We start from the raw sequence: 14303 nt of genomic DNA, 5'->3' as shown, positions 1-14303 counted from the left end.
AGTGAAGTTATAAGCTGCCCAAAAAGTGCTCTTCCCATGGGTTGAGTAACTTAACCATAACTACAGGCCGCCACCGCAGGCCCTGTAATATATATTCAAGGAAAAAAACTTTCGTTCCAAGGACGTTAATGTGAGAACTTAACGCAACAAAACCCCTGAAATTCAGCTAAATCCACCTTAACTTCTCTTCCCTCTGGAAGGCGAAGGAAGAGGGCCCAAGGAGGGCGTCCAGAGTGAGAGAGGGAAAGCGGGAGCAGGGGTCCCCATGAGAAGGATCTCTGTCTTACTGGCATTAAAGGAGAGATCACTGGAGGCGCAGCAATCCTGAATCGCGGACAGACAGTCAGGAATGAGCGAGAGAGGAGAGGAGGCTGAGGGGAGCCTGAAAGAGAGCTGTGTCATCCACATAACACTGAAAGTTATAAGGAGAACGTAGAGATCAGCTGGGCCAAAGGGGCCAGGTAGACATTGTAGAGCCTGGATATGAGGATAGAGCCCTGGGGAACACCACATGTGGAGAGAGAAGTGCTGGAGTGAAAGGACACAAGTTGGACCTGGGAGGGTCGGTCCAGGAGGAAGGAGGTCAACCATTCCAGGGACTAATCCATGATGTCCAGGTTTCGCGGAGTCAATTGATCAGCATGGCATGATGGACTGTGTAAAAAGCAGAGGAAAGGTCAAGTAGGATGATGATAGGGGAAGGCTGGAATCGATATTAGAGTGCAGATCTTCACGGGTGTTCAGGAGAGCAGTTTCCGTGCCTCTGACTGCTCTGAAGCCAGACTGATGGTCATGTAGCCAACCAACAGATTCAGTGTGGAGAGTAAGTTGGCAGATGGCCAGCTTTTCAGGAGTTTGCCCAGGAAAGGAGTGATAGGGATCTGGACAGGTAGGGTCGGCAGAAGGCTTTTTAAGGAGGGGATGCACAAGGTAGTGCCTGAGGAGAGAGGGGAAGGATCCAATAGTGAAGGAGTGATTGCAGAAATCGGCCAAGGCTGGAGCGAGGGTGTCAATGTGGTCCTTGATGATTCTGGAGGAGCAGGGGAGCACCTGTTTGGATGACAGAGGAGAAAGGAGTAGGAGAGGGGGAAGTGGCCAGAGGGGGGCCCGGAGAGGTAGAGGGAGAGGAAGAAGAGAGCCGGCGAGGGTACAGGAGACGTAGAGACTGTAGATAGATTGGCCTGCTCCTTGCAAATTTTAAAGAGTTCTGCCATGTTGTTAGAGGCTGCTGAGACACAGGCTTGGATGTGGACTCTCTTCTTGGACAGGACAGAGAGTCTGTATTGCCTTTGTAGCAGGCGGCAGGCTAGTTTGTCAGAGGCTGCGCCCGAAGCCTTACAATTCCTCTCAGCTAACCTTCACTTACGTTTTCGGGCGGCGAGGATGGAGTCATACCAATAGTTTCACTTGGAGGTAGGCTTCAGATGGATTCTCATGACAGAGACAAGGATGTCCAAAGCATTGGAGATATAAAGATGCAGGTTAGAGAGGGCTGTGTCAGAGTGTGAGTCAACCGCAGAAGTAGAAAGAGCAGAGCATGTAGAGGCAAAGGCATCCACTTACACACGCTTCATGGGCCGAATGACTGAGAAGGTATGTGGCAGTGCTAGGACGGGCTTTGTCTGAGGGACAGAGAGTTTCAGGTGAGAGGAAAGCAGAAATTGGTCAGTCCAAGAGAGAGGAATTGTGAGAGGGCTAGAGAGGGGGATGTCAGAGGAGATGAGAACATCCAGGGTGTGTCCAGCAGAGCATGTAGGACCAGAGCAGGGACAACATTTGGGGGTCACTAGAGGTCTCCACTGCGACCTCTGGGAGCCACAGTTGACCCCTGGGGACTCTCTTGTGACGCCAACTAAAATAAATGCATTTTTTTTGCACAAAAGAAAAACGGGTGCTCCTGGTGTAGCGGCACCTTCCGCGGCGTGGCAGCCCCGCCACACCAAGTCTGGTGGGTGCCTGGCTCAGTCCTCACCCATCACATGCCCCTATCAGCTCCAAGCCATTCTCCCTCGGATTCCTTGCAGCTCACATACAGGAACCAGGAAGCTCTTACAGCTTCCTGGTTCCTGTTTGTGAGCAGCACGGAGGAGCCGAGGGGGCCTGGAAGGACGGACCGAAGCAAAGGTAAGAAGGCATTTTTTTTGTAATATGGTGTGTGTTTTGCATGTGTGAAGTGCGTGTCAGATGTATGTATGTGAATGGTGGGTGAATTAAATGTGATGTGTGTTTTTGAATGTTCTGGGTGGGTGTGTGCCTGTGTAGAGAATGCAATGATTGGATGTAAGAGAAGGTGTGAGTGACTGATGGGGGAGTGAGAAGTGACGTGATGTGAGTTTATTAATGTTGTGGATTGGTGGGTGGGTGTGTGCCTGTGCACAGAGAATGTAATGAGTGGATGTAAGAGAAAGTGTGAGTGACTGGTGGGTGAATGAGAAGTGATGTGATGTGTGTTTTTTAATGTTCTGGGTTGGTGGGTGTGTGCCTGTGTAGACAATGTAATGAGTGAATGTAAGAGAAGGCATGAGTGAATAGTGGGTGGGTGAATGAGAAATGATATGATGTGTGTTTTGAGTGTTCTGGGTGGGTGGGTGGATATGTGCCTGTGCAGAGAATGCAATGAGTGGATGTGGGAGAAGTTGTGAGTGACTGGTGGGTGAACGAGAAGTGATCTGTTATGAGTTTTTTAATGTTCTTGGTGTGGGGGTGTGTGCCTGTGCAGAGAATTCAATGAGTGTATGTAATAGAAGGTGTGAGTGACTAGAGGGTAAATGAGAAGTGATGTGATGTGTGTTTTTGAATATTCTGGGTGAGTGGGTGTGTTCCTGTGTAGAGAATGCAATGCGTGGATGGGTGTGGTCCTTTGTAGAGAATGCAATGAGTGGATGGAAACGAATGTGTGTGTTCGTTTTCTGGTGGGTGAATGAGCATGCATGTGAAGTTGTGTTTTTGAATGTTCTGGGTGGGTGACTGTGTGCCTATGTAGAAAATGCAATGGTTGGAGGTAAGATAAAGTGTATGATTGATTGAGTGACTGGTGGGTGAATGACTATGAATGTGATGGTGTGTTTTTTAATGTTCTTGGTGGGTGGGTCGGTGCCTGTGTGGAGAACGCCATGAATGCATGTAAGAGAAGCCGTGAGTGACTGGTGAGTGAATGAGCATACAGTGGTAGTGTGTGTTTGAATTTTCTGGCTGGGGTTTGGTGTGTGCCTGTGTGGTGAATCCAGTGTGAGTGAGTGCGAGAGGAGATATATGGGTGAGTGACCGGTGGGTGAAAGGGGATGCATGTGTGTGTAAGGCCCTGGGAGACGGGATCACTGCAGCATTTTTGCCACATCCTTTATTGACTTTACATGTTTTACTGGTAATTTTGGGCAAAGGCAAGTTCATGTGTGCCATTCCCTGGCTAGACTGCCATTTTGGTGCAGTCAGTCTAGCCATTGCTTCCTGTGGCATTACATTTATTACTCTGCATCTGTAAAAAAGCAAGCATGATAAATAGTGTTACCTCGCTAGACTGATGTTTTGGTGTAGCGGCCTGTATATTCTTCACGGCTGCATCACTTTTTATTAACTTAGCAACTATGATGAATCAAGCAAGATAAGTGGTTTTATGGGTCTAGACTGGCTTACATTGGAACCAGTTTGGACAGGCCAACGGGAGTATGTACTTACATAAGAGTACTGGTATATATTGGCAGAGCCAGTTTTGTGCCCAGGGACAGTAATGATACCATAGAAAAACGTCTTAAAGCAAACATGAATATGGTCTTATATGAGAATACTAGCATATGTTGGTGGAGCCAGCATGGAAATGTATGGGCACAGCCAGCATACAACAGCTTTTTATACTGGCATATATTGCAGGGACCAGCATGATAATGCATTGGGAAATGCCCTGTGCACTTTTGGTGACTTGCAACTAGTGCACTTTTTTCATGATTTACTCTAAAAAACAAAAACGATTGTTGGCCTTTTACCCACATATTTGGCCTTTTACCCAAATGTTCCCAGAAAGTGTGCTGTGTAATGCACCATTTCAACCCATTATTCAAAACCTTTACTCTGGGGAGGGAGAAGAATCCCTCTGCTCCCCCTCAACCCATTTTAGTTAGTTCGGGCTCCCTCACTATGCTCAGTCGCAATCATATACTTGTGGCAAATATTTCATCAGGCACCGCCCCGTTCTCTCTATGTTATGTTAAAGATTTAAGTTTTGATTGACAAACATATTTACTTCTTTCACTTTGCAGTAGTGCATGCCCCTGCAGCGGCATAATCAACATGGACATTGCGCACAGGTGGTGATCCGGACCGGCCTGGAGTGTGGCATGCCCTGTGCTTTATTAAGGTGCTTGGGGGGCCCCCACAGCTTGGCTCGCAGGGGAGCTGCCAAATGTTGTGCTACGCCATTGGGCACCACTGGGTCTGACATAAGGGTAGTGTGCAGTGCACGCCTTGAAGTCTGCCAGTGAGTCCCCGGGTGAGAAGCAACTCATTGATGTTTTCAATTTTAAATAACTGTGTGGTGCTATGAATGTATGTGTGCAGCAATGATATTACATTAAATGGTGGTTTTTTTAAAGCCCTCTAGCACCCAGTATTATGCTTAGAAAATAAAACCTATAGTGGGTCTTGGATATATTATACTCCAGCAAAGATAACATTATCAGGTGCACTCCTCTTTGTGCACACAGACCAGTCTAATAGATTTATTCTATCGTAGTGGTAGCTGAATCATATATATATTTATAACCACATGAATTTTGTTGATACTAAATCCTGGTCAATATCTCCTGGCCTCTCTCTGACCGTGGCCACCATCTACAGGTTCCCCCCAACCCCCCTTTTTTCAATTTATTTTTATTTTACCCCTTTTTTTTACTTACTAAACCCAAAAAATATATATAAATAAAAAAAAAACATTCAACTTTTTTGTTTTCGACATTTTGTTTCCGACATTTTTGTCTTTCGACATTTTTTTTTAGATATTATGACTGCACACCAGTATCAGCAATAGGGAGAACTGGGCTGGATACCAGGTTGTGCCTCTTGAACTTCTTCCTTCCAGACTTAGTGAGAGGGATAGTATAGGAGATGGAGTAGCAGTTAGAGAAGATGGGAGAGAGGGAAAGCACCATAGAGGGTGCGAGAAGGAAAGTGGAGGAGGAGGGAGCAAAGGAGAGAAGGAGAGACATAGCCCAGCGCTGCACAACGCAGAAAGCAAAGAGGGGAGGGGAGGCGGTGGAGGTCACATGGTAGGGATACAAAGCAGGAGCAGACTGGAGACACACAAGAGTACAATAGTACGCCCAGCAGGGGTGGGGACCTAGAGAGTGGGAGAGAGCCTAATGAGACACAGTTCAAAGTACAGCAGTCACCACAATGTCAAGGATTCAAATTTCCTAAAAAGAGGGAAAAAGGCCTAGTTATAACAAAGCAGCAATGCAAAAACCACCCAAATATGAATTTCCTAAAAAGAGGGGAAAATGATTGGAGGAAAGGCCCCTCATAGTATAATAAAATAATAGTCATAAAAAGAGTGATAGGCAGGCCCTACAGCAAAGCAGTGACTCCATAACAACACTTAATTTGATATAACACCTAAATCAGAGAAACTGTATTCAATTGCCATTAGAAACCCTGAAGGTCCCCACCTCATGGCCTAAAGTGAAACAGAAGGTATGACGAGAAGGACAAGAGGAAACGAAAAAGAAAATAATAAGGTGTTCTGCATCATAACAAACGGCGGGTGGGAGTCCTGCAAATTAGTCTCTTGTCCGGCATGGAATGCAAGCCATCAAACAGGTCTGTCATCCATAGAGGTCGATAGAATTCTCCAAATGTCCCCATTGGGCAGATGTTTGCCCATGCTCCTTTGCACCTTTCCAAGCCTTCCGGGCATATGGGCTTAATGAACCCAGTTTTCCACTAAAAGGCACTTTCTGGAATGTCAAACCCTGAGGATCAATGTTTCAGCTGCAGGCATAATTTGTGGGGCAAGTTCAGGTTGGTTTTAGGGCCATAATGTGTGAGACGTGCAATTTGGGCCCTCAGAACCAACTCTATTTAATCTAAAAGTTCCTCCAGAAGAGTGCAACACTCCCAGAACATGTTTCTCAGTGTCCTACATACTAGCCAACAACACCAACAAAGTTCAGACTAATAGGCACAGGTATATCATACTAATAAACATGAAAAAATACTTTTTGGATGTAACAATTTCAGTTTAAGATCAACTCTCCAATAGTGAAAAGAATACCAAATCAATCTCCTGGCTACTCGACTGATTTCAAGATTGGACTACTCTCTCCAGAAATGTCTGTCGTGGCCTTCTTCAGGCCTAGAAAACAACATGATTTGATGAAACCATATATTACAGATGCAGGGAATGCCTCGCTAGACACCAATTATTGCAGGGGAAGAATTTCACCTTTCCCACCAGACACTAGATAAGTGTGTCTGGTGACAGTTTCCACCAACACATCATAGTGATGATGTTCATGCTCCAATAACTTGTAATTTTTGATACCAAAAAAGTCAGTCATGCTCCCATCTGACCAGTTCTGACATATCCTCAGGACGCCCTCCACTATCCTGGACCACAAACATAATTTATGACCATTCTGAGTCATCACAGGGTCACGCCCATGAGGAGGCATTCCTGTGGAAGAAGTGGTTGAATCTGGCAACTTAATACATGTTCACCATGTATTGATCCTATTTGCGTGGTTATGGGCATTTTGTTCCCACCAGGGAACCATTCAATTGAGAACAGTGAACTAAGGGTGTATGTAGCAAAAATAAACTGTCCAGTGTAAGCCATCTTGGGTTTGCTGCCATGTCAGTATTCAACCAATAACAAGAAGATGCAGAGTGAAGGCAGTCTGATATGCAGCAAGATCAAGCATCTCAAAACCACTCTTTTTAGTTTTTCGGTACTAGAGTGAGTTTGACAATTTAGCTTGTCTCCCATACTGCGAAAGAAATTAATAAAACAGGTCCTTGTCGCCTTTCAGAATCACAAAGGAATTGGCAAGGAAATAAAAGTTGAGGGAGGCCACACATTTTAATAGTATTCACTCTTCCTCAGAGGGACAGATTATTCTTATCCTATTTCTCAAAGGCAGTGTTCACCTTCTGTAATATTGGCCTTACTTTTGGCATCATCAGGAAAGTTACATATCTCACCAATTTTATATGAAGGAAATCAAGACCATCATTGGCCCACTCATAGCTGCGATGAGTGTAAAGAAGTCTTTGGAAGCAGAAGGTAAAAGGAAGCACTTTTTTCTTGTCCCAGTCGATTTCATGGGCAGATGCTCTTTTAGTAATTCAGAATATTCAGCGGCAGTGGGCAGGACGCCATGTTGCGAAAGATCATCTCCAGTAGCTGTTAATCTCCCATAGCCCCAGGAAAGCCCCTCCGCCCCTTATATTGGCAAATCTTGACATATATGGTCTCCATAACCAAATGAAAATGGAAGAGCATGAGGGGGCAGACCTTTATTGTGCATCTCCCCAACCTCAAAACATGCAGCATTATACCATTGCTTGGACTTTCTCTGATGCACCAGTGTAAAGTGTCTTAAATGGGCAAACAAAACCATTCCCAAGGCTTTAACCTAAGTGCACTCCTGGAAAACCCAATGCATCTGGTCAAAGTCCTTCTCTGCATCAACAGTAATGGCAGTCATAGGATTGGTGCTAGAGCCATGCAGTTCTAGTAGATCAATCAACTTTCAAAAGTGTCGGGCTATGACTGCCTTTCACAAAACCCACCAGAGAGTGATCTATCAATGTATCCATTACTATCGCTAGATGAGGCATACAAATCTAACAGAAAAGCGTTAGGTCGATCAAGCAGGTATGTGATCTTTCCCTTTTTTTTTTTAGGATCAGGGTAACCAGCCCCTTAATACCTGTTAAAAGAAGATATCTAGCTTGGATGGTCTCAAATAATTCCACAAATCTGGGATGCAGAGATCCCTTAATTCCTGATAGAACTCAGCTGGAAAATCATCAAGGTCTGGATATTTATATTTTTTAATAATATTAATTGCGTAGGAGATCTCCCCCATCTCACAGGTCCATCCAGGATAGAAATGTTCTCTCTAGTAAGGAGAAGAAACCCCAAGGAATGAATTACAGGCCTCTGTAGTGGCAACCTAACATTCGATGCACAGCTGCTCAAATTAACTAGTGAAGGCATAGTGTATCTATCCCCTTAGCAGATATCGCAAATCCTAAGCGTTTCACACCAATTCCCAAGTTCACCCTATAGTCAGGCAGTTTCTTTAGATGTTTCACCAGAAATGTTCCTGACTTCTCTCCCTTTTTCCAGAAGAGCTGGTGGCTACTAAAGGTGGCTTTTTCTGCCAGACTATCAAGGATCAGGTTCAACTCTGATCACATACCAACCTAAGACATGTCCGCCTCCTCTTGAGAGGTGACATAAACTACTTTTGCAATCTTCAGGGCAGCTTTATAGGTTGGGTTTTGCTGTCCCTCTACTTCTTAGAGTGAGAGAGAAAGCTGATAATGAGCCCATGTGAGCATCACCTTCGTGGCATCCCAGAGAGGGGCCAGGGAATCAACAGAACCCCTATTTGTATCTACAAGACACACAATATCTCTATGAAGCCTATCACTGACTCCAAGGTCCGATAGAATAGACATGTTCAGCCTCCATGACGAGCTGGATCTGATAATACCCTACAGGATGATATTGACACTGTGGATCACTCTTGCTTTCATATCTTTTGGTTTTCTGGTTTTGTTCTTTCTTGGCTTGATTCTTACTTATTCGGTTTCTTGGGCAGAAAAGCCTTCTGCCACAGGTTCTCTTCTTCATGAGGTTCCTCGGGGTTCGGTTTTGAGCCCCTTTCTTTTATCTCTTTATACTTCTCCTCTTACTTCAATTATCTCCTCATTCGGAATGTCTCACCATTTGTATGCTGATGATACTCAACCTTTCTTTTTCTTCCTTTACTCCTGTTATTCATGACACTCTGACAACTTGTCTTCTGGCCATTAAGTCGTAGATTGCTGACCATTATCTTGTCTTAAATTCTGCCAAGATGGAAGTGCAACTACAATTCCACCTCCTACTCCTCCTGCTTTTATATCTTTTCCTCCTTCTTTGCTTCCTATTTCCTTCCCTTGCCGCAACCTGGGCCTTTATCTGGACTCTGAGCTCTCCTTTTCTCATCATACCTCCTTATTTTCTCGCTCATGCTGGTTTCATCTTTTCAACATCCACATGGCAAGACCGTTGCTCACTTTCAGAGCAACTAAACTCCCAATCTCATCTCTTGTCTTTTTTCACCTGTTTTATTGATCTTCTACCCTCGTTGGTCTTTCTGCTTTGCGATTGGCTCCTCTAAAATCAATCTTTAATTCTTCTATTTGTCTTCTATGTTCTCTCTCACCTCGTGATTCTATTTCTCTTTCATTATCGTTTCTTGGGAGGCTCTCCTTTCATTCGCGTCTCAAATTTAACTTTCTCGATATGGTCTTTAAATCTCTCCACAATCTTACTAATTCTTACCTCTTATTTTTAGTATCCTTCTACGACCCCCTTGCACGCTCTTCATTCTCTGTCCCTCTTTTTTCTTACTGTTCCTCGTCCTCCATGTGCCCAGTCCCGTTTTCGTTCTTTCTCTTTACTTGTTCCTTTACATTGGAATGCTCTTCCTCTTTGTTCTCTGTCTTCCTATCCACTCTTTTGCCCTGCGCTCACAACTTATTTTCTCTAATTTTTTTTTACTTCATAAATTGTAATTGTGATGTGACATGTGTACGGTGCTTTGCTGTATAGTGCTCAATAAATACAAAATAAAATACAAATACAAAAATAGTGCTCCTCAGTTCACTTCCCATTAAAAGAGTGGAGAAAAGACAAATAAAATCTGCAAGGAGGTTTAATGGACAGGTGAGAAGAATGTGAAATCCTTGTTGCAAGGGGGGTGAATCTGCCAGACATCCACCAGGCCTAAGGTCAAGACAAGTGACTTCAAGCTCGAATTGTGCTCCTTATAAAATGACCAGCCAGACTGTGGTCTGCTCACCCAGCCTAAAGATATTATGTCATTCTGCTATCCAAAATAGATCCCTCCTTTGCTTGTAGAAGGTGTGTCTACTGGTTCCTCAAGACCTTAGACAGTACAATTAGACAGAACTAGGACTAATCCCCATGGAGTGGACATAATTTAAACTCACTTTGGCTACCCTTTAGCCCTTGTAATGTGATGGGTAAAGGCGCATACAACAAAGAGTAGCAAAGGACAAGCCAGAAGTAACGATGCCATGGTGAGGACTAAAATATAACATTTGGGACATCACAGTGACGATCATACAAATAGTATTATACATTCTGTTCGTATTCAGAATGGGCTTTCCAAAGACCCCACACGGCCTCCATTCCGTTGTGGGACACTACAAGGGCAGAGGCCAGCCCAAAAAGAAACATTTTTCAATGTAACCAAAGCAGCCGATGCTTACCCCCAGTTCAAGCCACCAACAACAGCATTAGATGTGAGTCATCAATCAATGAGCAGGCAGATCAGATATGGGAGTGTTCTGGTCCTTCTGGTTCTCGCCACCAGCCAGATAAGGTTTCCAGCCTGCATAGAAGGCTCACAGCTGGAAGTCTCTTTTCGTCCGCAACCAACTTCAGGGTGGCACGATAAATCATTCGATGAGAGATCTTTTTCAAGGCAAGGGTTTTTGCAGGGTTGAACAGTCACTCCTGTTCACAATCTCCTGACTGAAATCACTTGGAAAGCATGACTGATTTGTTCTTTCCCAGGTGACCCTGCCCATTTCCCTGGCTCTTTTTCTTACCATCTCCTTAACCAGCAAATTAAGGAATTTGATAATTATGTGGCAATGTCTCAGTCCCTCATCAAGTATAGAATCAGAGGTGCCGTGCACCCTCTCTATTTCTATTGTGTTTCGTGGAAAGAAGTAGAAGATGTTAGGAAGAGTTTGTCTGCAAAAGTCACAACAAACCGCATTGCAGGGATACCACCAGCTTAAAAAACGCCCTGTTTGCCCTGGTAACTATCATACATATTACAGATACATTGCTAAGGTAAAACCTATATGTAACACGTCAGCTTTTGATAGATTTTATTTGCTAAGCATATAAAAATAATTTCTATTTGACTTTTGTCTAAACTCTTATATACCTCCATTATTAACAAAGAACAATTAATTAACCTAAGTAAATGCACATAGCAAAAACCTCAAAAGGCGTAAATAGTTGATAAATGATTCATGAAGAATGCAGATGTATTTCTGTTGGGGTCATTTTGTAAAAAGTGCAATTTGCACAGCAGGGAAAGCAAATGTGTGCACTTCCAAGCAGTGCCTTCTGCCACTGCATTTTTCATTGTTTGCATTATGAAGTGCAACAAATGTTTGCAAATCCAGGTGAATACGGGTTTACATGCACCATTTATAAATCAATCCCTGCGTTTAAGCACGACGGAAGGTATTTGCATGGGATTCCTATAAAACCCACCAGGTTTTTGGCAGGGCCTAAAAGCTGGTGGATTCCACAGGAATCCAATGCATTTATGCCAGCAAGAAAACCACAAGCTGGCATAAATTCATTTGGTCTTGTCAGCCGTAGTGGATGGGGTGGTCGAAAAATGTAATCTGTAATCCAAAACCATTAAAATCCCCTGGCTTGCTTTTTACACATGTTTAACACATTGGGCCTCATTACGCCCCGGGCGGTAAGGGATTACTGGTACCGGTAAGGGCATTGGTGCTGGTAATCCCTTACTGCCCTATTCCGAGGTCCCTTTGCGGGTCCTCCCTTAATGCCTGGTTTTACCAGGCATTAAGGAAAGGACCCGCAAAGGGACTTTGGAGGTAATAACGGTACCGCAATTTGCAGTACAGTTATTACCGCCTTCCCCATTCCCATTGAGCCCTATGGGGGCAAAAATGGGAATGGGGAAGGGCCATGGCGAATGGGGAATTACCGCCCCCGCCAACTTTGGAATGGGGCGGTAATTGCTCCATTCACCATGGCGGAATTGGTAAGTTTCCGGCGGCTACCGCCTGGGTCGTAATGAGGCCATTCTTTTTTGCACTCTGTGAAGTTGGAAAATGAGCCCCTTTTTAAATCAGTCCTGGTCATTAAAGCAATTTAGTATTGCTTCAGAGGCCCCTGGAATGGTTCATCTTTTCTGCAGGAAAAAAGCCAGACTTACCTTTCCGAATTCTTCATTTCCTCTGTGACATAATTCAGGGTGTCCCACCCAGAATAGGAGAACAGGGCGGAATAAAGTGCCAGTGCAATGGCTCCAGCATTCGTTGTTGAACCTTCAAATGGAGATGCCAAGTTTTCTGTTTTTCCTAGGAGGATAAAACATAGTTATAAAGCGTGTGTATTTTTCGTGACGCTATTTTATAATCAAAGATAAATGAGGCAGAACACTAATGTGTGATAGTCTGTGTGATAGTCTGTCTTCATTTTCACAAGCCTCTTAATAAAAACTTGCCTTGAAATAAATGTACCTTTCTGTAACAAAGAATTGCCTTCAGGATATGGAAATGTAAGAGCAAGACTCGTGTAGGTGATTGCATTCATCATTTTAACAAGCTGGCCTCGCTGCTTGTTCAACATGATAATATGAAGGCATTTGAGATAACATGGGAAGGAATTTTGTGCAAAACTCAATAGGGGTAATTGTCAATTGGGCCGTTCATAAAATAGAGGTGTAAAAGAGAGCCAAGGTGTAGGAGGCATGCAAAGCAGAGTCTGGATCTCCACTTTGCCTTCCTCCTCCATCTTGGAAGAGCACCCAAGTTTACAGCTGCATGAGATGTTCATGCAGGCGTAAAACCAATGGATTCCTACAGAATATCCCTGGCATTTAAATCTGATGAACAGCAGGCAGATTCCACTGGAATCCTTCATAAAATGTTGCCTCCACAGCGTAATTTCGAGGTGGTTTTATTTTTTTTACAAAATGGAAAGGGGAAGTGACGAGTAAAGCAGATTTGACCTTGATTTTCTCTTCACAATTACACTCCCCTTTGTGAGTGCTGAAAACTGCATGTAGGGGCCACAACAGCACACACGTGCTAACATTGGCGTCCCCCTGCGTGCAAAGTATGTGTGAAATAGGTATCGTCTTTTTATTTATCAATCATTACCAAATATTTATGATAATCCGTTGTTCTCTTTTGTAACAAAAGTGCACACATTTCGCCTTAAAACATTAAGTTACGGCTCACTACATTCTTGCACCCTCATTTTAATTAGGGTGGAGTAGTAAATCAGGGCCTATAAACAAGGTGTGATGCTTTTATACCTTGATTTAGGTAAGATGTCCACTGTGCATTCCTCCTCATTTCGTCAGTGCTTTTCGATGTAAACCTGCATGGTAATTTCATGCAGGCGTACAGCAAATGGATTTCTATGGAATCCGCCTTGGTTTTGTATGTACCTGGTCCAAACCAGGCTGATTCCATAAAAATCCATTAGTAAATGTTGCCTGCAAAGCACCTTTGGAGACAGTGGGAGTCATTACGACCTGGGCGCAAAGGGTTACCGGGCACCGGTAATGACACCAGTACCGGTAATCCCTTTGCGCCCTATTCTGATTTTTAACGGTTTTACCAGCCGTTATGGACGGGACCCGCAAATTTGCGGTACCGTTATTGACGCCTTCCCATTGAGCCCTATGGTGGCTCAAATGGGAATGGGCAATGGCTTTTTCAAATGGGGACTTACCGGTCCCACAAAGATAAGTCCCCATACCAGTAAGTCGTGGCGGTACCGGTATTGGTGCTAGTCATGGCGCTAATAGCGCCATGACTAGCACCAACCTCGGAATGAGGGCCAGTGTTTGCTCTTTCACGCGACAGAGGGGAAAATGAAAGAGTAAAAGCAACTTCAGCTTGCCTTTTTTCCTTCCATTTCCCTTCTTTTGGGGGTTGGTCAGGAGCCCCCAGCGCCTTCCGTAAGCCCCCAACCCCAAAGGACTCAGCCGGAGACATCTTCTCGGTTCGGGCTTCCCGGTCGCTCTGCCGCGGCCGGGAACGCCCCGTTTATTTATGTTGCACGCGGCGGTGTGCAACATCACGCCGCCGCGTGCGCGCCCAGTCATCGGGCAGCGCCACACTCCTCCTTTTTCTGGGAGAACAATAACAATACTAACACTAGACACTGCAAAACAAACCAAAATGAATCCTTAACACTTTACAAAAACCCCATGTAAAAACACCCCTTTATTGACATCCACCCGGGTCCCCTTACTTAACAGTTCTCATCCTCAGGA

At 44.4% G+C, this 14303-nt stretch overlaps 1 protein-coding gene across 1 annotated transcript in view; it reads right to left on the bottom strand.

Annotated features, from left to right (window-relative positions):
- Positions 1-14303, bottom strand: part of LOC138497698 (Y+L amino acid transporter 2-like) — a 461544-nt gene that overhangs the window by 242550 nt on the left and 204691 nt on the right. Inside the window, exon 4 of the mRNA XM_069621313.1 lies at positions 12228-12372. Coding sequence (XP_069477414.1) covers positions 12228-12372 — 145 coding nt within the window. The remainder of the gene's footprint in view (positions 1-12227; positions 12373-14303) is intronic.

Source organism: Ambystoma mexicanum, chromosome 5q, assembly GCF_040938575.1.
Source record: "Ambystoma mexicanum isolate Mex_15411 chromosome 5q, UKY_AmexF1_1, whole genome shotgun sequence".
NCBI lineage: Eukaryota > Metazoa > Chordata > Amphibia > Caudata > Ambystomatidae > Ambystoma > Ambystoma mexicanum.
This window is presented reverse-complemented; position numbering and strand designations above follow the sequence as displayed.